Here is a 26,281-nt window from a genome sequence, read left to right on the forward strand (position 1 = left end):
TCGTCCATGAAAAAATATTATTTTTTATGCTAAGAGTATTAATTTTTATTGTGAATATAGGTAGGGTTGACCCGTCTCACAGATAAAGATTCGTGAGACCGTCTCACAATAGACCTACTCAATCAATAAAACTTGAGAAAAAGATCTTATCCATATCGATATAAATGATCTTTTCCCACGTTGTGATATAGCAAGAGTCCTTAATCTAGAGTTGTTTGTCGTTTTACCATAGTTCTAAAAATGCAGTTCTCGGACCGAGTAAGCGGATTGTTTATCAATTCAAAGCTGCTCAAATTGAATACAAGGTGTGCCTTGAAACCTTGTTCAACACACAATATCAAATAATAGAACACCAAAAGATGAACCTAATTAGAACAAGTCCAATATGTACATTAGTCCTGATCAGGGGTAAAACAAGAATCTATGTCTATCTGCAAATGAAAAAAGAAAAAGAAAAGAAAAGAAAAAGCTTAATATTTTCATTTCCTCTCCTTCGAGATTGTTGGGTTGGTGGTTCCCAAGATTTGAGACAAAAAAAAAAAGAATAAAAAAATGTGATCAAAAGCTTCTTCTACGTCCAATATCTTGTTCTTGAGGTGACTTATCTGCATTTAGCCCATTAAGAACACTTGTCGGAGAAGATGATTCTTCGATGTTTACCATCTTTTTCTCACTAAATTTCCTAGCCAAATCTTTCTTACTCTTCAACTTCCTCGTACTCGACGATGATGCCGATGAATTGGCACCATTTACAATGGGAATCAGATACCAGCCAATAGAGGTGCACAGAATCGCAAAAGATCTCCCATGAACAACGAGAAACAAAAGAATCAGCACGAAAATCAGTGGGAAATAGTAATAAGGATGCCTCAGATTCTCCAGCTTGAAACCAGTCGTGAACATCCTTTTTGCCTCTAATTTATCAGGGATCCCCCCGCTTTCAATCTTGTCTCGCACTTGCACAACAGCAGGATTAATGTCCGGATCATTGCCTCTCTGATTCTTCACAAAGCCATGTGCGTTCTTTTCTTGACTTTTCTCCTTAGCCTTCACGACGATGGGCTTCACCTGGTTGGAATCATTCGGGTAAACGAAACGCACCAAGGATATCTCGTCGGAGCCAACTTCAGTGTAAATCTTCTGCTTCTTGTCGTCAAGTTCAGCTAAAAGTGCGTAGAATTTGTCCAGACCCCTGTCCGCATAAGGATTCTTGTTGCCGCTATCTTTGCCGATTCTCCATAAATTCGTGTTCTTCTTGGATCTCTTCGGGGTCGAACATGGACTGGTGTAGCGTTCGTTTTCGTCTTCATGGCCGAAGCTTCCGCTGCCACAGATAAACATTTGCAAACTGATGATGGGTTTTTGCTGGTATGATTGAATCAAAGAAAGTTATAGCACGAAGCAAATGTATGTATACGTGTATGTATATATTGAGGTGGAGCCATTTGAGGAGACTTCTTCAAAGGATTTGGTCAAGCAAACACAAAAGCATATATCATACATATATAATAATTGGAGTCAGTCTATTGTGAGACGATCTCACTAATTTTTATCTGTGAGACGAATCAACCCTACCGATATTCACAATTAAAAGTAATACTCTTAGCATAAAAATAATACTTTTTTATGGATGACCAAATAAAATATTCGTCTCACAAAATACGATTCGTGAGATCGTATCAAACAAATTTTTTCATCATAATTCCTGGAAGCTTCTGTTCAAGTTTATTGGCAAACAGAGGTTTTGAATTTTCGAATTTTTATAATATATGAATAAAGTTATTTTATATATATAAATCCATAGCTTGTGTCCTAAAATGCCCATCTTATAATATAATATTACCTTATTTAAATTTTATTTGTTTAGTTATATATTTTTTAATTGTTTTATTGATGCAATTTTTTTTAAATTTTTAGAAGCATTTCTATCTACATACTTTAATACCAATATAATATAGTGCATTAAAATTCGATATTTAAATATTAAAGTTTCCACACAACAACTCCACAGGCACAGGGGTGCAATATTACTAGCTACTAGCTAGTGATAATGATACTTAACTGGTAGTACCACATGGGTTTTGTGCATAAATGGCCTGTATTTTGGTATGTTTTGATTTTTAATTTTATAATTTATGAATGTTTGATTTTTCATTTATTGACTTGAATTTTTTTGTATGTTTCTTTTTTGACAAAAAAATCGGCTCATTTTCATTCATTGACTTGAATTTTTTAATATGATTCTTACAAAAAATCGGCTAAATCATTCGAATATTTTTTTATCTGATATCGATACTTTTTAACGTAGCTCATATGACGAGAATAAACTCATAATACACATATCAAAATAAATTTAAACAAAAAAAGAGAAATAAATAAATAAAACGACACCCAATATTTTAAAATGAAAGAAAAAGAGCTTGTCGTTTCTCTCTATTTTTTCTTAAATAAATTTTAATGTGTATAATTTAGGTTTTATTCTTGCTATTTGAGTCATGTAGAAGAATATCGATTTCAAATAATTAATATTTCATAGATTTAGTGGTTTCGAGTGAAAAAAGACCGGAAAAACATCACATGACTAAAACGAAAGAAAATACTGAAATTGCGATTGTATCTAAAATGATACATGCTAATTAAATTTACGTAGGAACATGTTGATTGATTGTGTAGGACCGAGTGTTTACCGCTTTACCAAAAGCTATAGCTGGTGGTAATAGTGCAACTCAAATATTTTAAACCGCACAGCAACTCAAGCATCACGGTTCGATCGCTCTACTAAGCATGGACAATTATTGCACCCAACAATCTCTCTCTCTATAATTGTACTTCTTGCAATCAATGAGAATCGAACCCGTGACCTTGGCTCTGATACCAATTGTAGGACCGAGTACTTACCGCTTTACCAAAAGCTATAACTGGTGTTAATGGTGCAACTCAAATCTTTTAAACCGCACAGCAACTCAAGCACCACAGTTCAATCGCTCTCTCAAGTAGGGACAATTATTGCACCCAACAGATTGCTATACATGGATATCGATAAAAATGTGCATTGAAAAGTTTATAAATTTATAATATTTTAAAGGCCAAAAATATACTTTATTCAGATGGATTAGGTTCCTAAATTGTATGATTAAAAAAAAAAACACACACACACATGGGCACATAGTTAAGATAAGATTTGAAGTGTCCTTCAAGTTTGTGAGATTTTTATTTGAATTGGTCCTAAGTCCATAAAAAACCAAGGCAAAAACTTGTGTGAGACAGTCTCACGAGTCGTATTTTGTGATACATATTTCTTATTTGGGTCATCCATGAAAAAATATTACTTTTTATGCTAAGAGTATTATTTTTTTATTGTGAATATCGATAGGGTTGACCCGTCTCACAGATAAAGATTTGTGAGACCATCTCACAAGAAACCTACTCAAAAACCAAACCATTATTTAATGGTTATTTAGGCTAAATATGATGCGACACGTCCAATAAACATTTACTAAAATTATCAATTAATATCAAGAAATACAACTTCACCAAAAATTATTTTTTTGCAACCTCCCTAGCTCGATACATGAATCTAACTCAAGTGCATGAGGTTTTCAAATTCCTACTTGCTAAAGAATTCGAATGTATAATAACAAATATATTCGACTAAATCGATTTGACGATGAATGATAAATCTTCGACTATTTATGTTTTTCAATCGTTGCAGCGAATTTCAAAACCGTCGAAATGAACCTTAGATTTTATGCTGATATAATGAATAGATAAATCTTAGACTCTCATGCCATCCTAGATCATTCTGAATTGAATTGCTTATGTCTGCCCTCTTTTAAAGAATCACGTATAACTACCAATACATATTCAAAAATATTTGAGATTATGTTATTTTTAAGTCTGACATATTTTTATGCCTAGAAGTTGCTAGAGCTCAATTCATTAACCCAGATAGTAATAATAAGTTTATTGTGAGACGAGTTAACAATGTCCCTATTTACAATAATAAGTGATATTTTGACATAAAAAATAACATTTTTTCTGGATGATCCAAATAGAATATCTGTATCACAAAATTGACTCGTGAGACCGTCTCACAAAAACTTTTGTGATATTCTAATTAGGTTACTTTTGATTGGGTTGATGATATTGAAGAAATATCATCAATTGGGAAGGAAAGAAACTTCATAAAATTAATCTTTACACTTTCTAAATTTTATCATAAACCATAGTTCACCTAATATGAAAAAATTTAATCACACATCATTAACAAGGGTGATGATATTAAGCATAAAATTCTTCGTATATTCCTTAATTCTTCGTATATTTGTCATATCAACTTTGTTTCGCCCCATTTTCTTCAGCCAAACAATCCCCAAATCGACACGATTATACATTTTTATATGAATAACTATATAAAAATCAAACTTGGAGTGCAAAAATTGAATTTTCTATCTAGAACGTTGACTATTATTTGTCACATGATTTATTATAATCTGAATCTGTGGGAGATTGTGTCCTCTTGCCAAAGGCGTCTAGAAGCACAATCTTATGTGCCGTTGAATCACGCTTTTCATGGAACTGATGAGTTGTTTTTTTTTTTTTTAAGTCGTGCTCACGACTACGCCTTTTCTTTCCTTTACACTTCCCAGTTGCCTGCCAATTCTAGAAAAATACTTTTGGAAATATAATCTGAGTGTGAGCTGCATTAAAGTCAAATGTTGGTTTTGGTTATTACCTTTCCATGAAACTTACCAGATATAACATGAAAGTCAATGGAATTTTACACTTTCTTTATGGCTAAAGATCCCAGACCCCAGAGATTTTCCTATTAGTAAGCAACTGATTTTCAATCTTATGAAAATAGTGCCTTTTCGTACAAACAAAAAATGTCAACTTTATACAAATGGCGTCACTTAGTCTTCATCTTTTAGCCTCGGAACAAATTTACTGTGGATAGACACTTTTCTAAAAAAAATACACTGGCTAGGCACAAAATCTTCTCCAAGATCATACTCAAGCATGTTGTGAACGACCAATTTAGCTGCATCTTAGTTCAGAAGTGAGAAATATACCGGTAAAGCGTAGAGGTATGCACCACGACGATTCTACCACAGCTGATTTTAATGATTCTCAGACTCCTCATTGTTAGGAAAAACCTCCTCATCCTTCATGTACTTCTCCTGTACGGCGGCAACTGTGAACCTCCATAAGTTAAGGAACATTAATAAAATCCATACAAGAGACGGGTCAAGTAAAAGAAGGCATTAATCAGGCGATCAGGCATGCACCATATACAGACAGCTTTAAAGATATTGTGTCAAAATGTCACACTATAACCACTTAGGCAGGGATGTGATCAAAATTTTGATATTTTCTTTTTTAAAGTGGGGGTGGGGAAAAACATTTCAATGGAAAGGAGAATTAGAGGGCAAATGTCAATTTCGCAATCGTAATATCAAATAAATGGCATTCAGTTATAGATAGTCATGACGACATAACTCAAATCTATTAAAATTTATGGCTTGATCATTGTGCCAAATGCACAGTGCGGCCTCACAAGATAGAGAGGTGATTGTTACTAAAGTATAACACACATTCAAGTAACTGGAGAGCGATTACTCTCGCCCAGTGGTCACTACTCTACTCATTTAACACTTCCACATATGAATCAACATCTAAGAACTAAAAAATTCAGTTCATGCCGGAGGAAAATTTCAATCTTGTGGGTACAAAGGATAGATATGCTAGTGAGTTGCAAGTAAAGAAAAAAGACATCAAGACAGCAATTCAGAAATCCATATAGCTAGATAAAACATCTAAGTAGAAAAAAGGATATCTGTAATAATCCCAATCAACGGGACCAACTGCGATTTTACTAAACTCGATCGCACTCGCTTCAATGCCAGCAAATATATACCCGTTGCTCTTGTCAATAAGTTTAACGAGATTTCCAACACTCACTTTATCCTGAAAAATCACGGTTGAAAGAATAAGGGCATGAATAATAAGTATGGATTAATGGAGATGTGAACACCGAGGTTCTAAAAAGTGCTAAGCGGTAGGCGGGCGGCCACCCACTGCCTAACGCCTAGGTGCCTAAGCGGCCACCTAGACGGCGTCTAGGCGGTTTTATTTATTTTTAAATATATTAATTAATTATAAAAATACATAAATATTTTATAATATAAAAAATTAGTTAAACTATGCATAAATGTGTTCAACATTTTCATTATTATTTTTCAACCACGCTTATTAATGTGCATAAATTTTTTATGTGCATATATTTCAACAAAATATGCATAAATTTGTTAAACCATTTTTTTTAAATTTTTAAAAAATTACATTTTAAAAAAAATTATATTTTAAAATGTACTTTTTTTTAAAAAAATCGAACCACCTAGACAGTTTGTTATACTTGCATAGGCGGTGCCTAGACTGCCTAGGTGGCCGATTTTTCCAGCACCACCTAGAGCCACCGACTTTCTAAAAATCGAGGTGGTAGGTGACCACCAACCTCCTAGGCGGTCATATGCACCACCTTTTAGAACAGTGGTGAATACACATACTTGAATGTCTAAAGTCGTGAAATTGACAAGACTGTAATCTTCTATCACCTCGCACAGCTCCTTCGTTAGCTTCCTGAGCCAGAAAATTAAACAAAATTGAGCATAAGCCAGCCATAGATTACTTAAATTCTACGCAAATTTGGAATCAGAAAATTGTCACCCACAACTAAAATGCAAATCAGAAAGGGAATGCCTGATTAGGAAAAAGGATGGTGGAATGATTATACACACCAATTACACAAAACAAAGTCATACAATTTTTTTATGTGTACCTTCAATAAAAATTATAACTAACTCCTAGATGTGTTACATATTATGCATTTTACAAGAAAATGGCATCCAGATTGAGAATTTGCAAAATAGGACAGACAAAAAATAAAAATATACGTGTTTACGATGTTAATCAAGACACCCAGAAATCAGTGCACCAAAAACATATTTCAATCATTAGCATAAGAAATTCACATCAACCAAATCTACTGAACTCTTGACTACCTGTGAGTTAAAGAAGGCCAAATCATATGAATTAAAATTTTCATAACAAGCATAAAGGTAGTAATTGACATGATTCAATACATCACTATATCAAATCAACAATACATGAAAAAAATAGCACGGTTGCAAAGTGAGCAAATATGTTCTCAAGGTGATAAATTGGTGCCAATTTACTCCGGTAAGATTAACAAAAAATGACTTAAATATACTAAATGGCAACCTATTGGAAAAACAGAACGAAGAAGAGGGACAAAATTAGTATTTTCTAAAACAAAAAAAAAAACCTAAACATGCATATATCACTTAAGACTTTGGAAATACTTGTACTTAGCCGATCGAGGATCCTGATCGAGGTAGTGCTGCAAGTAAGATAGATCTTGTACATCGGTATAAAAATCAAGGTTGAAAGCTGCAAAACAATCCAACAATGAAGTTAGAAAATCGTGTTCAGGATATGTACTAGAAGGGAAACAAATCTACATGTAACTGGTGTGGAAAGAAGATAGTTCTAACCAAGCTTTCCATAGCTTTCGATAAGATCAATCTTAGACAAAACATTGACATGCGGGAGTTCCAAGTGTAGCATAGTAGACAAAGACAAAAGCAATGCACTCACATACTTTCCAGGATCACTGCAAAGATGGGCATCGACTAAGTGCACTGCCGTTAACTGCAGGAGGTAGAGATCATATCAAAAGTTTAATACGATAATCATATCAACTAGCCGGTCAATTATTGGTTCAAGTGTCAACGCGTATTGAAAATCTAGATGGATTTAATGGATGTGTGTAAGCAATAATTAACTAGGAAAATAAGACACACCCTGAGATTTAAGTCCTTCATGAGTTTCATGATAACTCTCTTCGCATTTTCGTGAAGGAAAAAGAGTTCCACTTGGCCAGGGAAATCAAAGAGAAGATAGTGACCTGCGAAAATTGAGAAAGGAAACATTTTTTGATGGAAGTACTTGGCAGAAACACATTCAAGAATCTCAAATTAAATGAACATTGGATTCTGGAAATGCAAGCAAGGTTTGTTTTGTTGATAACAAAAACTTATTTTGTATTGCTAACATATTTTATCAAGTGTGTATTAGCGGATAATCATTTGAAGTTTAATGATTCACCAAAAGGTTGGTTAAAGTTTAAATTGATGTTTAGATGGAATATCTTTAAGAGAGAGCTCATGCGTTGAGAATCAAAAACAGCAAAGAAAGGTCATTTGCCACAAGGTGAGCAAAACAGATAGGTGGTGTAGCTTTTTGAATGACAGCACAGCTTACCATCCGGTAGGATAACATCCTGGAATGGCAGTAAAGCGGTCATCTCCAAGCACATTTGAGTATTTTGATTATAACTCGTTACTATGTGATCCAAATGATGTATATGTTAAAACAAACGTTTAGAAAGGCAACTCAAACTCCTAAAATTTATGTCTGAACCACTTGTCCTAATAACCATTGTATGCCGAATAAAAATCAACATAAATACGTGTTTGACATAGAAACGGAACAGCGGGCTTATTGACAGACATGCTGCAGTTGATTAAGCATATATCTCCTCATCCAAATAGAATGAGTCAGTATGAATATCGAGACAAGGTGGAGAGCTACAACTTTTTCACGCAACATTTCATAAACTTTGCCCACACATGGAAAAACAGCAGTGCTCCAACTTTTATGTTGACACTTTAAATTCGAAAAATAGAAATAAAAACAGATGGGCGATTCAAGACAGATTTCCAAGACATTTGACAGTTGGGGAAGTGCAGACATTTCAGAAAGTTTATCCAACTGCAAATTATTGCGTCTCTAACAGGAGTTAGTTCGTCATGTCTAATGACTAGTTTATCATTTAAACCTACAAATTCATGATCTGAAAGCCTAAATAAGAAGGTTGAACAAGCTAGCAAATATAGAAGATCAAATCAAAGAGTTCAACCAAATAAACACTCCCTTTACCATAAAGTTTAAAAAAGAAAAATTAACTTATTGGATTAAATGATGTGGTCTTATCATCTAGACTTTAAACAACATGAAAGCTGCTGTATCGAGAGAATATTTCGTGTAAAGCTCTAGAACACTTAATCGAGTTAGAGTTGAATGTAAAATTGCCTGAGTGATTGTCTAATCTTTTACAATAGTGAAGTAGTGATCATGCCAAATAAATCATGAAAGGTGTTAGCTGGAGTGCTGAACAAAGTATTTTCTAGGTGATGTCAATTGTAAGTAGTCAATCTAGTAGATTCTTCCCAAACGGAAGAAGAGAGTGGAAAGATCCAGCATTTGAACCACTATACACTTGTATATTTGTTTGCATTTTCTTCCATTATACTTGCACTTAATATTTAATATTTATGATGCGTATTGGAAGCATTTTATGTTTGATAAAATATTTCAACTTGCTAACTCAAGTTAACAAATATCACATGAAGTAAAGCTTAACCTTCGTATTTAAAGAATGAATTAAGGCAAGTAATAGGCATTTATTTTTTAACTATGCAAAGAATTAGAAACAAGAAGTCTTTCATTCAACCCCTTTCAGATTATCTATCATGAACTATCCATACACAATTATTAAGGAACTCTAATGATAAATCACTACTCAAGGTACAAGCTTTCAAGTGTTGGACTTTTCGTCCTCCACAAACAAAAGAACAAGAATATATCCTAGATTCGCCACAAGTTACAAAGCATGGTCAAGAATCCCTAATGGGTTGAGATCAGCAAACCTAATGTTCTTTTATTAGCGATCATTAGCAGCCTAAAAAACTAAAACAAATAATACTTGGAGATGCCTTTAATACTATGTCTTATTTTTCTTTGTCAATGTAAAGGTGATAGAGACCCAATGAAATGGTCGAGTTTTAATTCAAGTTTGATCCACATTGTAAACACTTGAACTGCATCAACTGAATGAAAAACAAACCAGAGAATATATTAAGATTATATGGTATGAAATTCCTTATTTCCCTGATTGCGATAATTAAGGGGCGATCCAAATAAATCAAACAATCATTCAGAATCAGCTGCAGACATGAAACTCCAAATATGGGTAAGTATGCAGAAAAACGAAAAATTAAATATCACGATAATTAAGGGGTAAGCCAAATATATCAAAGAATCATTCAGAAATCTGCTGCAGACAGGAAACTCCAAATATGGGTAAGAATGCATCAAAAAGAAAATTAAATATTATAGCAAGTAACCTTTGAGCAAGGGTTTCAGTTTGGATTCTAACCAATCAATGTTCTTCTCCAAATAGTCCATGCAATAAATAAGACCTATAAAACATAGTAAACTGTTTTTCAGATTCAGGATCCGAGGCATCAAAATGACTCGTAACACATATTTACAAGTCACATTATAATAAAATACAGAGAGAAAAATCATTTGCAATAAATATTCACTACACCAGAAAAGGTGGGAATTATTATGCAGATGAGGAGTATCCAGTTTTCAAACTTTTTTGAAACATTTGTTAGAGGCATCTACAAAAAAGCACAATGTAGCATGTAGGTTTTAAGCCTGAGCAATCTGGAAATATTATTAACAACCCCTGGAATGCATGTAAATAAAGCACGTTTGTTGTTTAAAACCATGAAAATTTGTCAGTCCGGATAAAATTTCTGCATCCGAAGTCATTTCTGCATGGCAGTTATCATAGTCATTTTCAGACAATGAAATGATCAAGGCATTATATTACAAATCATATTCCTAAATGCTGACTATATACAAATTCAAGAAAGAGTTTACAAACAAGCTTAGAACCAAAAATTTAACAGGAAAAACAAGTATAAGTCAATCAATAGAAGGAGCTGCGGTGTCCAAATCCATCTAAACAAAACATCGAAAGAGGAACTTGAAGCTGATGTTGCCCAACAAAAGTTTTACAGTGCACCTCGAAAGGCACCTAACTTGAATCACACGAAAATATTGGCAGTCAAGATAGTAAAAAACCGAAAATATTTCCAAACACATGAAGCTGAAACACAGCATAATGCACTCACTTCCGTTCGGACCAAGGGAATGCTCAGCCATGACATCAGAAAGTTTAATCAACTCCTCAATGTTTATAGCACAATCATATCTTTATTCGATAAGAATAAACTCATTGACTACAATTACAACGCATACAAACACACAGCCAGTGAGCAATTCTATTACAAGCTACTAAAATACCAAAGAATTGGATACGGTAAAGAATCATTCGCGGGATCCAAATTAATCACAGCGACCTTCCTGCAACCCATTAAAGAAAATATTTAATTAATCACAACTGCAAACATAAAAACCCAACTCATATTTTAAATTTTAATAATACATTTTTGAGATTCTAAATGCATCGGCACTTAAAAGAATAATGCTATCGTCCTTCAGAGAAACTCAAGTGTTACCTGCCGATGAGGGGCAGGAATTGGGACATGCCATTGCAATAAGTCGTCTTTCCGGAGCCCGGAGGCCCTATCACCACCTGACCAAACACCATCTTTCTCTTTCGTTATCTATTATTTACTTGCACAATTTCTTTGTGTAAAAATCGTAGTTTCGGCTGTTAGGTTTATGGATTGGAAGATTCCAGCTGCACAAAGAGGCTTAAACCCCTTTCGATTTCAATGAAAATTCGACATTTCATAAATAAAAGTAAACATGCCGTAAAAAGGGGCATTCCGAGAATCGAACTCGGGACCTCTCGCACCCAAAGCGAGAATCATACCACTAGACCAAATGCCCTCGATGCTTGATTTCTTAAAATAAATTATAAAATATAAACTATAACGATCTCCATAATATAATTTCGTACATAATTTATTGGAAGCTTGTGACATTCATAATTAGCTAGACTTTTATTTTTTGCTCTTGATCATATATGGAAAAATATTACATGATTCAAATAGCGATATTAGATAAGAAATTGACTTGAAATTGAAAGCAAGCCAAGCCAGCATACATATTCATGATCCAATACCGTGGAAGACATCCGTTTGGTGCAAATAATACGACATTAGTTAATTACACATTTTTGTTTTATACAATGTTTGACTTAATTCTTATAATACTTAAAGTTATAAATAATATATTATATATATTTTATAATCTCATCTCATAAATCAAGCGATCTCTCTATATATAAATATACGAGTAGATTCCTGAAAGATTATATGTCCTTATTTTTATGATAAACATAAAAATTGTATATTAATTAAATGTTTTATAATATAAATATATAGTTTTTGTTTTATTAAATGTTTAAATATTATATGTTTTATAATAAATTGTATAAAATATAAGTTGTTGTGTAATTACAAGTTTTTACTATTTTTTACAGGTTCGATAAAACAAGAATAAACTTGGCGTTGCAAATGAGATTAAGATGATTCTTGGATATGTAGAAAGTTGATTATAATATCTACAATATTGTTGACAAGCATGAGATAAAAATCCTCTCATAATTGGAATCAAATTAGGCAACAAATAAAGTTACCAAACCAAAGGAGTGGCAGTTTTACCATGCTCTAGTATTTTGACCATATCTCTCAAATTACTTGGTCAAATGGTTTGAAAAAAATACCACAACTAGACAACTCAATTATCCACATGTTTCTTTTTATGTGAAGAAGCAGATTCAGAGAAGAAGATTTTCAAAAGTGATGTGTAATATAATATAATATCTTGGAACACCAATGAAGACTTATGTGTAAAAAAATAATATTTTATTTGTGGTTGTCTCCCCAAATTTGGCTATAAATAGGGGTGCATTGTAATGTATTGAGATATCCCTCATTCTATGAACAAACCNTAAATTCTTGGAACCATTTAAATGTTAGTTTGGTTTTACCAACCATTTAACTTGGATTCCTTGATTTATTATATATGAATATATCATAGTATTAATTTATTGGTACCATTTAAATGTTTGTTTGGTTTTACCAACCATTTAAAGTGGGAACCTTGATTTAGTGTTTACAAATATATATAGCACAATAAATACTTGACCACATTTATAAGTTTTGGTATATATTATATACTTATAAGATAATAATTTATAACATAATATAAATATGATTATTTAATATATTGGAATCATTTTATTAAGTGGATTTCAATATTGTTCGTTAATGTTAACTTTATTAAAATACCAAGAGTGGATCCTTTAATCTCAACTACTTAAATTAAAATTTGAACAATTAAAATTTACCCATTAAAGATTCAAACAATTAAAATTAAAAAGAAACAAAAATAAAAACAAAACAAAAAGACATTGTAGTAGACTTGTAATTACCTTAGCTTCCCTGTGGATACGATATCGGACTCACCGAATTATACTACTTGTGGACAACTTGCTCTTGGGAGTGCAACAATCAAAGTGACAACATTTTACATGCATAAAAAAAATACTTTTCTATATATCTTTTGAAACTATAGACATCCATTCATAATTTATACAACTTTGTATGTGAAAAGAAATCATAAGACAGATCAGATCACCTCTGGTGTCATTGTGGTGAAAGCTAAGGCATATCTTTGCAAGTGGAAACAGAATATCACTCTCCTTTTGTTTGAATTTAAAAACCACAGATGGTCCTCCACCTCTTCAATGTGACAGCAATTTCAGATGTGGGGAAAATCTCATCTTTTAAGAAGTATATCTACATTACACAATTATCGAAAACATATATTGCATCATGTTCTAGTATAAAAAAAAATTTAAAATCAGCTGAAATAAAAATTAAGTTAATAAGTTATCATCAACTATAAATTTTAATAATGATATAAATATACTGATTCAGGATATCGAAGAAGATGGTTGATTCTAGTAGATTGTTCGCAACTCTGCTAATCTCATACTGATTTGGAGTCCAGCGTTAGTAAACAGAAATTTAAATCAAATCAAAACACTCTATGAATATGGTTTAAATCATACGACATCAAAGAACATTTGAAAGTAAAAAAAAATTGTTTTACATCTTGTGTGCGAGAAAACAACACACCAACATATTTACATGTTATAAGATGAAATCTAATGTAGTTGATGCATGCTACTTGAGAAGTAAAGCAAAATTAAATAGGAGAATGGATTTGAATTTAATTATATCCACCATCATATTATAATAAAAATGAATGTGAGATAGAAATAATCCAAAATGTGGGCCATTTCCATAATATTCAACGATAGCCCTTGGTGATGGATCTTGCATGATAAATAAAGGTAGAATAGACAACCAATGTGGGCTCCTACAAAGCATGTGGTTTCAATGAAATTGCGAGGAATAATTATTAGTACAATGAAATAAAACAAATAATAATAATACAAAAAAAAAAAAAACTTGCAAAAACCAACCAAGAAACCATTATTGCTAGTTGTTGCTCACGTCAGTATTCACATAAAGATTGCAATGTGATAATTGTAACACACGATTTCCAAATTGATGTCTCATCATTTTAGAAGATGCCCTTTTCTTTTCAGTGAAACAGTATTTAAGTGATTATAAATTTTTAGAATGGGTTTTTTTTTATGCAATAATTTAATATAGGAACATGATTTATTAATGGTGAAAATTTAAACTCAAACCAATATTGATAGTTTGAAAATGGAGTGGAAATTACTCTTGAGGCAAGAAAATGATTCTTGAAACCAAAGGAAAATAATTTTTACAGCACATGAGAGGGAGAAAAAAAGTAGAAAAAAGAATATAGTAAAGGTGGTTGGAACATGAAAAATAAGACAAATTGATTGCTTAATGGTCTCCACAATCTCCTTCATATTTCTCTGTCCCCTTCCCTCTTCTTATCTTCAGACTTCACCAGCAGGACACTCACAGTGCACCGCACCAAACAACACATCTTGCTGCGGCCATGGCATTTGCAGGAACTACACAAAAATGCATGGCATGTGACAAAACTGTGTATCTTGTGGATAAGTTAACTGCAGATAATAGAATCTATCATAAAGCTTGCTTCAGATGCCACCACTGTAAAGGGACTCTCAAGGTTTGTGTTTAGATTCTTGTTCTCTTTGATATGCTAATCTTGGATCTCTAGATGAGGTTTCACATATAGATCTTTGTGAGTAGGTTGATCTTGATTAGTGATGGAACTTAAAGATTTTGATTTGGAAGAAATCACAAGTTTTAACAAAGAACGATTCCCATGTAATGTTTTGAGTATAGTGTTTGGCTATAATTTGTTCGGATCAAGGAACCGAGTTTTTGATGATCTGAAAGTTGTGATATAAAAGTTGCTTCGATGGATCTGCTGCAGATCAAGTTCAGAGCACCTAATTCTTGAATTGATGAAGTAAAGATTCAGCTATATTGCTAACAATGATTCTTGTGGCAAACATGTAAAATTACAGCTAGCGAACTACAATTCTTTTGAGGGAGTTCTGTACTGTAGGCCACACTTTGATCAGCTCTTCAAGAGAACTGGCAGTCTAGACAAAAGCTTTGAAGGTAATGACAAACTTATATATTATATAACCAGTTATATTTTTTCTGATTTGCAGCGAAAGAATACTGATATTCTTTTACTTATGTTGATCAGGAACACCTAAGATTGCGAAACCGGAGAAGCCTGGTGACATCGAGGTAAGAGGGCTTATTGATGTGCTTCGAGGATAATCTTCAGGTTAGATAGGCGGAAACTAAGGAGATATGTATTGGGCCGTCAATAAACAATTGGAACCTGGTGTCTTTTGGGAATTCTTGGGATGCTTTCATTACGGCAATAAACATTTGGTGCTATGATTGGTACAAGAGGGAAGATCACATCTTCGACTTGTGCTAGTTATAAGTTGGAGCAATTGTGAGAAAAACATATCTTTTCCTCCTGTGTAGCGATCTATGTGACATAATGATTGGAAATGCTTTGAAATATTTGAATTGCTCCAGAACCATCACTTATAGATTTTGTTCTAACAAGTGCTTGCCACACGCGATGTTGCCCAAGAAGATAAGGGGGGGTTGGCTCTTCCTGGGATATTGTTAGATGCTTGGCACTCTCAATCTAAATAATGTGGTAAGAATCTTCATTTTTGTTGCAGAAACCAAACGCAAATAAGGTCTCAAGTATGTTTGCTGGAACAAGAGACAAATGTCTGGCCTGCCAGAAAACTGCCTACCCAACTGAGAAGGTAAATATAAGTCGTTTAGATGTATGTAAAAGAGTTGGGAAGAAATGTATTAATTCCTTATAAATCATATATTGAGATCATATCATAAATTTGTACAGGTGACTGTGAATGGAATAGCTTACCACAAGAGCTGTTTCAAGTGCAGCCATGGAGGATGCGTCATCAGTCCATCCAATTATATAGCACACGAGGGGCGCCTTTACTGCAAACACCACCATACTCAACTTATCAAGGAGAAAGGCAACTTGAGCCAGCTTGAAGGTGACCATGAGTAGCTCCTGACAACAATCCGATCCGAAAGTATCCCGTTTATTGTCGTGTGTCCTTTCTTCATCAGTATTGATTATAACTTCCTCGACGCGATTCAGTTTATCGCAATCAAGAATGAGTTATACGCTTGATAATACAGCGGGATTCTCATTGTTCTGATTTCTATGTGTGAAGCTTCTTGAATGATAATCTTTGTTCATTGCATGAGTTTATGGAATGTTCAAATGTTGTTTTGGTTTACGTGTTATTAAGATCAGGAATGATTCTTCCATTTGTATGTTGGCAAATGACAAACCACATACTTTTCATGCATTTTTTCATGTTAGAGATTACATTTTTCTAAAAGTTTGTGTGTGTTGGACAAGGGAGCAAATAATCACTCAAGATTAATTAAATGAAACATTTGACACAAAGGATTTTACATTTGTGATCTTTTGACTCTTGTACTATATCAAAATCCACTCCTAAAAACTCAAATTATCTAAGATAGTCCAACAAGTTTCTTTCACCATTGAAAAAAAAACGTCTAAAAAAATAACAAATTTGTAGGGAATGAAAGACAAACAAGTTTTGACACCGAATTGCAGAGTACATAAAAGAATCATGGTACTAATTTTGATTGATAAATGTTGCAATGAAGCACAACACAAGACATATATAAAGTACACAGGAAATCCTAAGGTAAGGATCCACAGGTTCTATTTACCCCAACAAGGGGGATAGATGAAATATCAACAATTTGAAGTATCTATTGTATCAAGAAGTCGGCCATTCTTTGCAACATGTTTCAGGTCTATAATGTAACTATCTCTAAGAAACCCGAAACCGAATGTCCCATTTTCGTACTGCCAAATTCTTCCCTCAACCTGCTGAGAATTTATTGAATTCGCTGCTAAATCGGGAATAACCAAGTCATAACTCGAGTTGATATGAAGCATGCGTGAGACGGCTTTATCATCTGAAGATCGCGAATAGTCATAACTTTGATCTTTCTCAACAGCTGGACGAAGATGCAAGCGACAATTGTATATATGATCCTCTTTTGGGGAAAATGGAGACTCAATAAAAGTAGTACTCGAAGTCCAAAATACTGGGGCGTGATGCGTAAGAGGTCTTGACGACTCCCCACCAACCTTACGGCAAGCAATGCCCCCAATGTCATCATACGTAACCAGATAAAAATCTAAGCTCAAGTCCTCACATATACCCTAAAACAAGAAACACAAAAAAAAAAACCATGAGCTTTAACTGCCACCATCTTAAAAATGTAAAAAATAAGATTCACGCATATGCACTTTTGATAATAATATAGGGAAATACAGATGATGAATATCTAAGCAATTTAGGTCTCTAGCAACAAAGAGAAAAACACATAGTTGATGGTAAGTCATCATTGAGTTGACTACAAGTCAAACGACTCAAAAATGAGGCTAAAAAATTAAGCCAGTGATGAATGTGTTCATATTTAGGGCTTAGTTCTGGGATTTGAGTCACATGATGTGTTTGCATAATCATTTGAAAAGCTTAAATGGCTGAAGTAAACGAAAAACCGAGATAATTATCAAATGCAACAAAGAAGAAACATTTTCATTTGATTTGAGAAAATAAAACGTAATCAAAAATTAAAATGGTACAGAACTGCATCAAAGTTAATAACTGAATGATAAATATGAAGGATTCATGATTCCAACTTGAGGTAAGAACACTGTCCAGACTTGTGCAAAAAGAAAGTGTAACAACAAACCAAGGCAAGGGTACACATCCAGGAAAGATCAAGCCTCTCTCTGGAAGAGTTAATACCTTCCATAGTCCTTGCAATGGTCGGGATGGCTTAGGTGAAAAATTAACTATTTTCACAAAATGTTCTGGCTCCCATTTCCTCGCCTTTCCCTGCTTCTTCTCCCTCCTCCTCTGCCTTCTTGACCCCCCATTCCCACTGGGACTCGTCCTGTTAGCAAAATATTGATAAATTTCATGCACCAATCGATCCGGTGGAGACCCGAACACATCCTCACACACCTCCCCTTTCACATTTTCCGAGCTAGAAAATCTGTTGAACCCCCACAACATTGAATTCTCCTCCACAACCAAATGGCATTTGTCCGTAAAACTTACACTCACCTGGATCAATTCATTCTCCAAAAGCCCCAACTCTTCAGAATTCACTATATTCCCCGGGGTCATAGGAAACTTCCCATTGAAATCGAGATAATTCAAGGGCTCCCCATCTGATGTAACACTCATCCATAAAAAGGGTTTCTTGATTACACCATATCCCCGATCTTTAGAAGGCAAAATCCTAGAACCGGTGAGATAAAACGGGCCCCACTCAAAGAACACAAGCAGTGGATATGATGTGGTGGCATCCCCGCAGCGGCGCCAGAATCCGATGAGATTCTCGTACTCTTCGAGAAACCTGTAGAGATGTTTGTAAGAGATTTTCCCACTTCCCCATTTCGTGATTTGGGTTTGGGATCCCCATCGGCGGTCACACATCGAGAACCAAAGGCGCTGGTCGTCCCGGCACAGGGTAACATACCGTTTGGACGTGGTGGCAAACGCCGCCAGCTCAGACGGGTGGAGGAATGAAAGAATACAGAGCTGCACATCGTCGGGGAAATCGCTGAATGATGACGGGGGAATTGCTTCCATTTCTAAATTCTCCGATTTTACTTTTTCTTGGGGGATAACTCCTGGTTTTAGCCTTGGGTAACTGAAGAATGGAGATTTACCGGTGAGAAATCCGCGCACACCACCGAAACTTGGACTTTATCCCCAAATCTCAAAATGGCATATTCCACCTTCAAATCATCGAATCTATAACTTGGCCCGCACACATTTGTGCCTCGCAGCCGCAGGTCTACAAAACTAGATTTCCGGTCCAAAATTGTGACTAAAATTTGTCTAACAGGATTTTTTTTAAAAAAAAAAATTGCCATTAAAAATAAAAATTTTCACATAAAAAATAAAAATTTTTATGGATTGAATCGAGTCGGATATCAATCATAAAAAATTGATTCAAAAGACGATCTCACAAATTTTTTGTGAAATTTAAAATATTACGCGAGGGAAGAAGTGTAGCCATACAATGCACACAAAATATGGATAAAAGTATTAACTAAAGCCTTAAGAAATAATTAATTTATGTATGTTAAAAGTAAAAATTTATGGTAAAAAATAAAAATCTCAAACTCACAAAATATATCAAACTACACACTTTATAAAATTTTATCTCTACTCAATTGTGATTTTCTTCACACATTGAGGGACCTATTTGTAGAATTTCTTTGAAAATAATCCAAAAATAAATACATCATTACATACATCATCACACACTAATTTCAATATTTACAACTCTTATTTTGAACATACGAATATTCCAACTCTTATTGTTGGATATGAGCTAAATCTTGCCAATAAATTTACAGCAAAAGATATATCAGGCCTTGTGCAATTTTCAAGATACATAAGGGCACCAATAGTACTTAGATATGATACTTTTTGCCCAAGAATTTCTTCATCTTTACATGGACGGAATTAATCTTATTCTATGTTTAATGATCTAACAACCATTAGATTACTTAAAAGATTAGATTTATCCATATTAAAATATTTAAGGACATTTTCTGTATAATTTGACTGGTGAACAAATATTTCACATTCTCTATGTTCAATTTGCAAACCCAGACAATAATTTGTTTTTCCAATGTCCTTTATTTAAAATTCTTCCTTCAAATACGACACAACTTCTTGAATTTTCTTATTCGTTCTAATGATTTTAAAATATCNCCCAACATCAGCATAACCAATTATATTTTGATTGGTATCTTTTGAATACAAAAGTTCCAAATCTGTCGTTCCTCGTAGATAACGGAATATATGTTTAATTCCGTTTCAGTGTCTTTTTGTTGGATATGAGCTAAATCTTGCCAATAAATTTACAGCAAAAGATATATCAGGCCTTGTGCAATTTGCAAGATACATAAGGGCACCAATAGCACTTAGATATGATACTTCTTGCCCAAGAATTTCTTCATCATCTTCACATGGACGGAATTGATCTTTTTCTATGTTTAATGATCTAACAACCATTAGATTACTTAAAAGATTAGATTTATCAATATTAAAATATTTAAGGACATTTTCTGTATAATTTGACTGGTGAACAAATATTCCACATTCTCTATGTTCAATTTGCAAACCCAGACAATACTTTGTTTTTCCAAGGTCCTTTATTTCAAATTCTTCCTTCAAATACGACACAACTTCTTGAATTTTCTTATTCGTTCTAATGATTTTAAAATCATCAACATATACATCAATAATTACACATCCGGATGTTATTTTCTTAATGAAAACGCAATGGCATATTGAATTGTTTACATATCCTTTTTTCATTAAGTGTTCACTTAGCCAATTATACCACATTCGACCCGATTGCTTTAACCCATATAATGATCTTTGCAATTTCACATAATAACATTCTCTGGGTTTTGAACTTTGTGCTTCAGGCATCTTAAATCCTTCAGGGATTTTCATAATGATTGCTTTAACCCATATAATGATCTTTGCAATTAAGCTGTGACAATATCCATAAGACGCATTTCTAAATTTTCAGATACCGCCAAACTAATCAAATACCGAAACGTAATTGCATCCATAACAGAAGAATAATTTCTTCATAATCAATTCCAGGCCTTTGAGAAAAACCTTAAGCAACAAGTCTAGCTTTATATCTTACTATTTCATTTCTCTCATTTCGTTTTCGAATAAAAACCCATTTGTATCCAACAGGTTTTACACATTCATGTGTAAGGACTATAGGCCCAAAAACGTTACGTTTATTTAGCGAATCCAATTCAACCTGGATGTCGTCTTTCCATTTTATCAAGTCCTGTCGATTTTTACATTCACCAAATGATTTTGGTTAATGATCTTCATTTTCATTTATAATGTCAAATGCCACATTGTAAGAAAATATATCATCAATTTTTTTTATATTTTTTCGGTTCCATATTTTTCCAATATTAATATAATTGATAGAGATTTCACGATTCTCATCTGTTTGTGGTTCTGATAGAACATTTTCATCATCATGTATTTCTGCCAGAATATCATTCTATATTTTGTGATCATCGTGTTTCTCTATGTTTTTTCTTTTTCGAGGATTTTTATCTTTGGAACCGATTGACCTTCCACGCTTCAAGTGTTTAATGACATAATGTCTTCAATTTGTTTCTTTGGAATTTCAATTCGAGCAGGGGCATTTACAGCATGTATATATAATTTAATTACCCCTTTTCTGTGTGCAAATGAATCTGGTATTTGATTTGCTATTCTTTGCAAATGCATAATTTGCTGTATATCTTTTCACATTGTTTAGTTCTTGGATTGAGATGTAACAATGATGATGTATACCATTTAATTTTCTTTTCGATATTTTTCTTTTCTCCCCCTAACATTGGGAAGATTTTCTCATTAAAATGACAATCAGCAAAATGTGCTGTAAACACGTCGCATGTCTGAGGTTCAAGATATCGAATTATTGATGGGCTATCATAACCAACATAAATTCCGATCTTTCTTTGAGGTCCTATTTTTGTTCGTTGAGACGGTGCAATAGGCACATACACCATACATCCAAAAATTTTCAGATGAGAAATATCTGGTTCTTTACCAAATGCAAGCTGCAATGGGGAGTATTTATGATATGTACTTGGTCTGATGCGAATTAATGCAACAGCATGTAAAATTGCATGTCCCCATATAGAAACAGAGAGTTTTGTTTTCATAATCATTGGTCTAGCAATGAGTTGTAGATGTTTAATCAATTATTCAGCTAATCCATTTTGTGTATGTACATGAGCAACACGATGCTCAACAGTGATTCTCATTAGGGGTGTCAATCGGGTCGGGTGGGTCGGGTTTCGGGTCAACCCGCGATTTTTTTTTCAACCCGAACCCGAAGCAACCCGAAAACTCCTAACCCGAACACGAACCCGTCTAACCCGAATCAACCCGTCTAACCCGCCTAACCCGAAATTTATTTATTTATTTTATTTTTAAAAAAAAATTCCAAAAAATAAAAAATTATAATAATATTTTAATTTAAACACATAATAAAAAAATTTCCGATTTAAGTTTGAAAGTTTAATTGTAGAAAATTAAAAGTATATTTACTAAATCAAATAAACAATTGTTAAAAAATTAAAAAAATATACAAAATAAATATTAAATTATGAAAATTTAACATATAAATATACAATAAATTTTGTTCAAACATACAATATATAAAAATATAGGTAATATTTTTTTTTAAAAAAAATTCGGGTCAACCCGCGACCCAACCCGAAATCCATCTAACCCAGCTCTAACCCAAACCCATCCAACTCGAACCCAACCCGAACCCAAAAACCCCAACCCGAACCTGATTTTTTTCGTGTTGGGTCGTGTTGCATTTTGACACCCCTAATTCCCATTGACGTAAAATAATCATTGAAAGTCTGAGAAGTAAATTCACCAGCATTATCAAGTCTAATTTTCTTGATTGTATAATCAGGAAATTGATTCCGTAATTTTATTATTTGAGTAAGTAATCTTGCAAATGCCACATTCCAGATTGATAATAAACATACATGTGACCATCTGCTGGAGACATCGATCAGTACCATAAAATATCTAAATGGTCCACATGGTGGATGAATTGGCCCACAAATATCACCCTGAATACGTTCAAGTAACATGGGTGATTCAGTTTGGATTTTAGCTGGTGATGGTCTTATAATAATTTTTCCAAGAGAACATGTTTCGCATTGAAACTTATTATTTTGAAAGATCTTCAGGTCTTTCAGCGGATGACCATGTGTTTTTTTATAATTTTTACCATCATTGTTGAACCAGGATGTCCTAATCGATCATGACAATTGATCAATATTGAAGAATTATCAACTACCATGTTTGATTCAATTGGACTTATATATGTATAATGCAATCCAGTATAGAACATTGATAGTTTTTTAACTACATATTTCTTTCCTGATTTATATGTGGTAAGACACATATATTTCTCATTTCTTTCATTTATTGTCTGAGTATCATACCTATGAGAATATATGTCATTAAAACTCAACAAATTTCTTTTCGATTGTGGTGAATACAAATCATCATTTATCAAAACTTTTGTACTATTAGGTAACAAAAAATGTGCTTTACCACAACTTTTTATCAAGTCTACAGGACTTGATATTGTATTCACAATTGTTTTTGTTGGTTTTAGTTCTAAGAAATATCTTTTATCTCGTAGGATAGTGTGCGTTGTACCACTATCAGGTATGCAAACTTCTATGAGATTAGTTCTTTGTTTACCTTTATTCATAGCAGTTTCCATATTTGAACTTCAAAAAATATGCAATGAAAAAAAATTACTGACAATACATATGTAATTTATTGAAAAATATAAGGCATATCATAACTATACAATAAAACATTATCATATGAGTACATAAAAAATAAATTATTTTATATTTATATTTCACCAATATATTGTTCATTTTCAGAGAAATCGTTGAGAAAATCTGCAACATCAATATTATTCCTTTATATTCCACCAGCATATTGATTATTTCCAGAGAAATCATTCAGAAAATCTGCATCATCAAAATGAGTTGAATCACTCATACGGTCGCTGTGTTTAGTGAATTTGGTCTTTTTTTCTTTCTTCTTTATCGATTCTTTATAGAGCTTACAAAGGTGTTCGGGGGCTCAACAAATACGAGACCAATGTCCTGGAGTGCCGCATCTAAAACAAGAACTTTTAAATCATTTTGAGTGAGTGTCGCATCTAAAACAAGAACTTTTAAATCGTTTTGAGTGATTTTCATTAACACTCATGTTCTCATGATGCCTTTTCAGTGGGTGATTCGTGACGCCTTTTTGAGATGAGTTATTGAAGTAACTATCTCGATTGTTTCAAAACTACGGCCGCGACCAAGACCACGACCACGACCACTTCCACGTCCACGTCCACGACCACGACCTCGACCTCGACCAAAATCTTGTCTCTGAATTTGATTTTGATTTCCAGGTTTAAATTCATTTTTACTTACAACATTTACTTATGGAAATGCTGTTGATCCAGTGGGTCGGGACTATGATTTCTCATTAGTAGCTCGTTGTTCTTTTCCACCACAAGAAGACATGCGATAAATTCAGAATATCTCGCAAATCCACACACTCTATATTGTTGATGTAGAGTTATATTCGATGCGTGAAATGTGAAAAATCTTTTTTCAAGCATTTCTGATTACGTAACCTCATGTCCACAAAATTTTAATTGCGAGATTATTCGATACATCGCCGAATTGTAATCACTGACTTTCTTAAAATCTTGGAATCTTAACATATTTCATTCATCACGGGTGGTCGTAAATATAACTTCTCTTATATGTTCAAATCTTTCTTTTAATCCTTTCTATAGAGCCATGAGATCTTTTTCGATGAGATATTCACATTTTAAACATTCATAAAGATGTCGACGCAAAAATATTATAGCTTTTGCTTTTTCTTGTGATGAAGAGATACTATTTTTTTAATGGTCTTGCTTAGACCCAATGACTCAAGATGCATTTCTACATCAAGAATCCATGACATATAACTTTTTCCTGTAATGTCGAGTGCAACAAATTCGAGCTTTGTCAAATTTGACATGGTGGTACAAGAAAAATAACAATGCATTTTATTAGTTAAGATCTAAATTTATTAATATGGCAATACAAAGTAACAGATAAATTATAAATACAAGCATGCTTAAAAATAAAGAAAAAACGCATGGCGGATATTCTCCGATAAATACAAGACTAGTGAGTATAATGACCATAATAATTATACAAAATAACCTTGAAAGAGTCATCTTCTTCTTCTTCGAAAATTTTGATGAAGAAAATTTTTTAGGGGAGGAAGAGTAAATTTGGAGTGATTGAATGTATTTGTGAAATCATATTTATAGTGTAAAAACTAGCCTTTTATGACCGTTACAAAATATAAAAAAAATAAATATATGTGTATGTAAATTTTAGGGTAATAATATGATGTATATAATGTTAAAGATGTATATAATGCTAATAATGTTTAACTAATTATGTATATCATATCACAATATTATAATGAGGTGTCAGGGACTCTTTTTATATAATACTGTGACATTATACAAATATATATCTATATATATATATATAATTATTATATAACACAATAAAAATATATAAACATTGAAATAACAACATCACGTTATTATAATGAGTTGTCATAGACTCCTTTTATATAATAACATGATATTATTCAAATATATATATACAATAAATAAATAGCAACACAATAAAATTATATAAGCAGTGTAATAATATAATCACATCACGTTATTATAATGAGGTGTCGTAGACTCTTTTTATATAATAACATGATGTTATATATTAAATATATATACAATAAAAATAAATAAACAATAAAATAAATATTCTTACTTTTGAATATTGTTACCTTTTTCTTGTGTTTTGGAGCTTGGAAAAATATGGATAACCGAACCTTCGAGTATCGTGCTGATTACGTGTTAAAAGTAAAAATTTACGGTAAAAAGTAAAAATCTCAAATTCACAAAATATATCAAACTACACACTTTATAAAATTTTCTCTCTACTCAATTGTGATTTTCTTCACACATTGAAAGACCTATTTATGAATTTCTTTGGAAATAATCCAAAAATAAATACATGATCACACACTAATTTCAATATTTACAACTCTTATTTTCAACATTCAAATATT

At 33.0% G+C, this 26,281-nt stretch overlaps 4 protein-coding genes and 1 non-coding gene across 9 annotated transcripts; 1 reads left to right on the top strand and 4 right to left on the bottom strand.

Moving 5' to 3' along the window:
• Nucleotides 1-385: 385 nt before the first annotated feature.
• Nucleotides 386-1,473, bottom strand: LOC140959041 (uncharacterized). Its single transcript, XM_073416757.1, has one exon. It carries the CDS (start codon nucleotides 1,339-1,341, stop codon nucleotides 559-561), a length of 783 nt encoding a protein of 260 aa, XP_073272858.1. The 5' UTR covers nucleotides 1,342-1,473; the 3' UTR covers nucleotides 386-558.
• Nucleotides 1,474-4,758: 3,285 nt separating this feature from the next.
• Nucleotides 4,759-11,746, bottom strand: LOC140965317 (GPN-loop GTPase QQT1-like). 5 transcript variants are annotated; one of them, XM_073425481.1, is made up of 10 exons: nucleotides 11,457-11,746; nucleotides 11,257-11,301; nucleotides 11,070-11,149; nucleotides 10,269-10,343; nucleotides 8,344-8,424; nucleotides 7,884-7,987; nucleotides 7,575-7,731; nucleotides 7,383-7,470; nucleotides 6,615-6,639; nucleotides 4,759-5,967 (listed from the first exon to the last, which is right to left on the bottom strand). In XM_073425481.1, exons 1-10 carry the CDS (start codon nucleotides 11,546-11,548, stop codon nucleotides 5,788-5,790), a joined length of 927 nt encoding a protein of 308 aa, XP_073281582.1. In that variant the 5' UTR covers nucleotides 11,549-11,746; the 3' UTR covers nucleotides 4,759-5,787. The 5 variants fall into 5 exon arrangements, with proteins under 5 accessions (XP_073281582.1, XP_073281586.1, XP_073281581.1 ...); XM_073425485.1 differs by having other exon boundaries at nucleotides 6,567-6,639; nucleotides 10,301-10,343; nucleotides 11,457-11,744; XM_073425480.1 differs by having other exon boundaries at nucleotides 6,567-6,639; nucleotides 11,457-11,742.
• Nucleotides 11,722-11,793, bottom strand: TRNAP-UGG (transfer RNA proline (anticodon UGG)). Its single transcript has one exon. It is a non-coding gene; the product is annotated as a tRNA-Pro (tRNA).
• A 2,989-nt stretch (nucleotides 11,794-14,782) lies between these two features.
• Nucleotides 14,783-16,702, top strand: LOC140965373 (LIM domain-containing protein WLIM1-like). The gene is made up of 5 exons (XM_073425486.1): nucleotides 14,783-15,051; nucleotides 15,416-15,512; nucleotides 15,604-15,647; nucleotides 16,103-16,192; nucleotides 16,291-16,702. Exons 1-5 carry the CDS (start codon nucleotides 14,917-14,919, stop codon nucleotides 16,465-16,467), a joined length of 543 nt encoding a protein of 180 aa, XP_073281587.1. The 5' UTR covers nucleotides 14,783-14,916; the 3' UTR covers nucleotides 16,468-16,702.
• A 346-nt stretch (nucleotides 16,703-17,048) lies between these two features.
• LOC140965388 (F-box protein At3g12350-like) lies at nucleotides 17,049-19,315 on the bottom strand. The gene is made up of 2 exons (XM_073425488.1): nucleotides 18,263-19,315; nucleotides 17,049-17,670 (listed from the first exon to the last, which is right to left on the bottom strand). The coding sequence occupies exons 1-2, from the start codon at nucleotides 19,112-19,114 to the stop codon at nucleotides 17,194-17,196; spliced, it is 1,329 nt and encodes a 442-aa protein (XP_073281589.1). The 5' UTR covers nucleotides 19,115-19,315; the 3' UTR covers nucleotides 17,049-17,193.
• Between the last annotated feature and the right edge of the window lie 6,966 nt (nucleotides 19,316-26,281).

The sequence above is a fragment of the Primulina huaijiensis genome, chromosome 2 (genome assembly GCF_012295235.1).
Source record: "Primulina huaijiensis isolate GDHJ02 chromosome 2, ASM1229523v2, whole genome shotgun sequence".
NCBI lineage: Eukaryota > Viridiplantae > Streptophyta > Magnoliopsida > Lamiales > Gesneriaceae > Primulina > Primulina huaijiensis.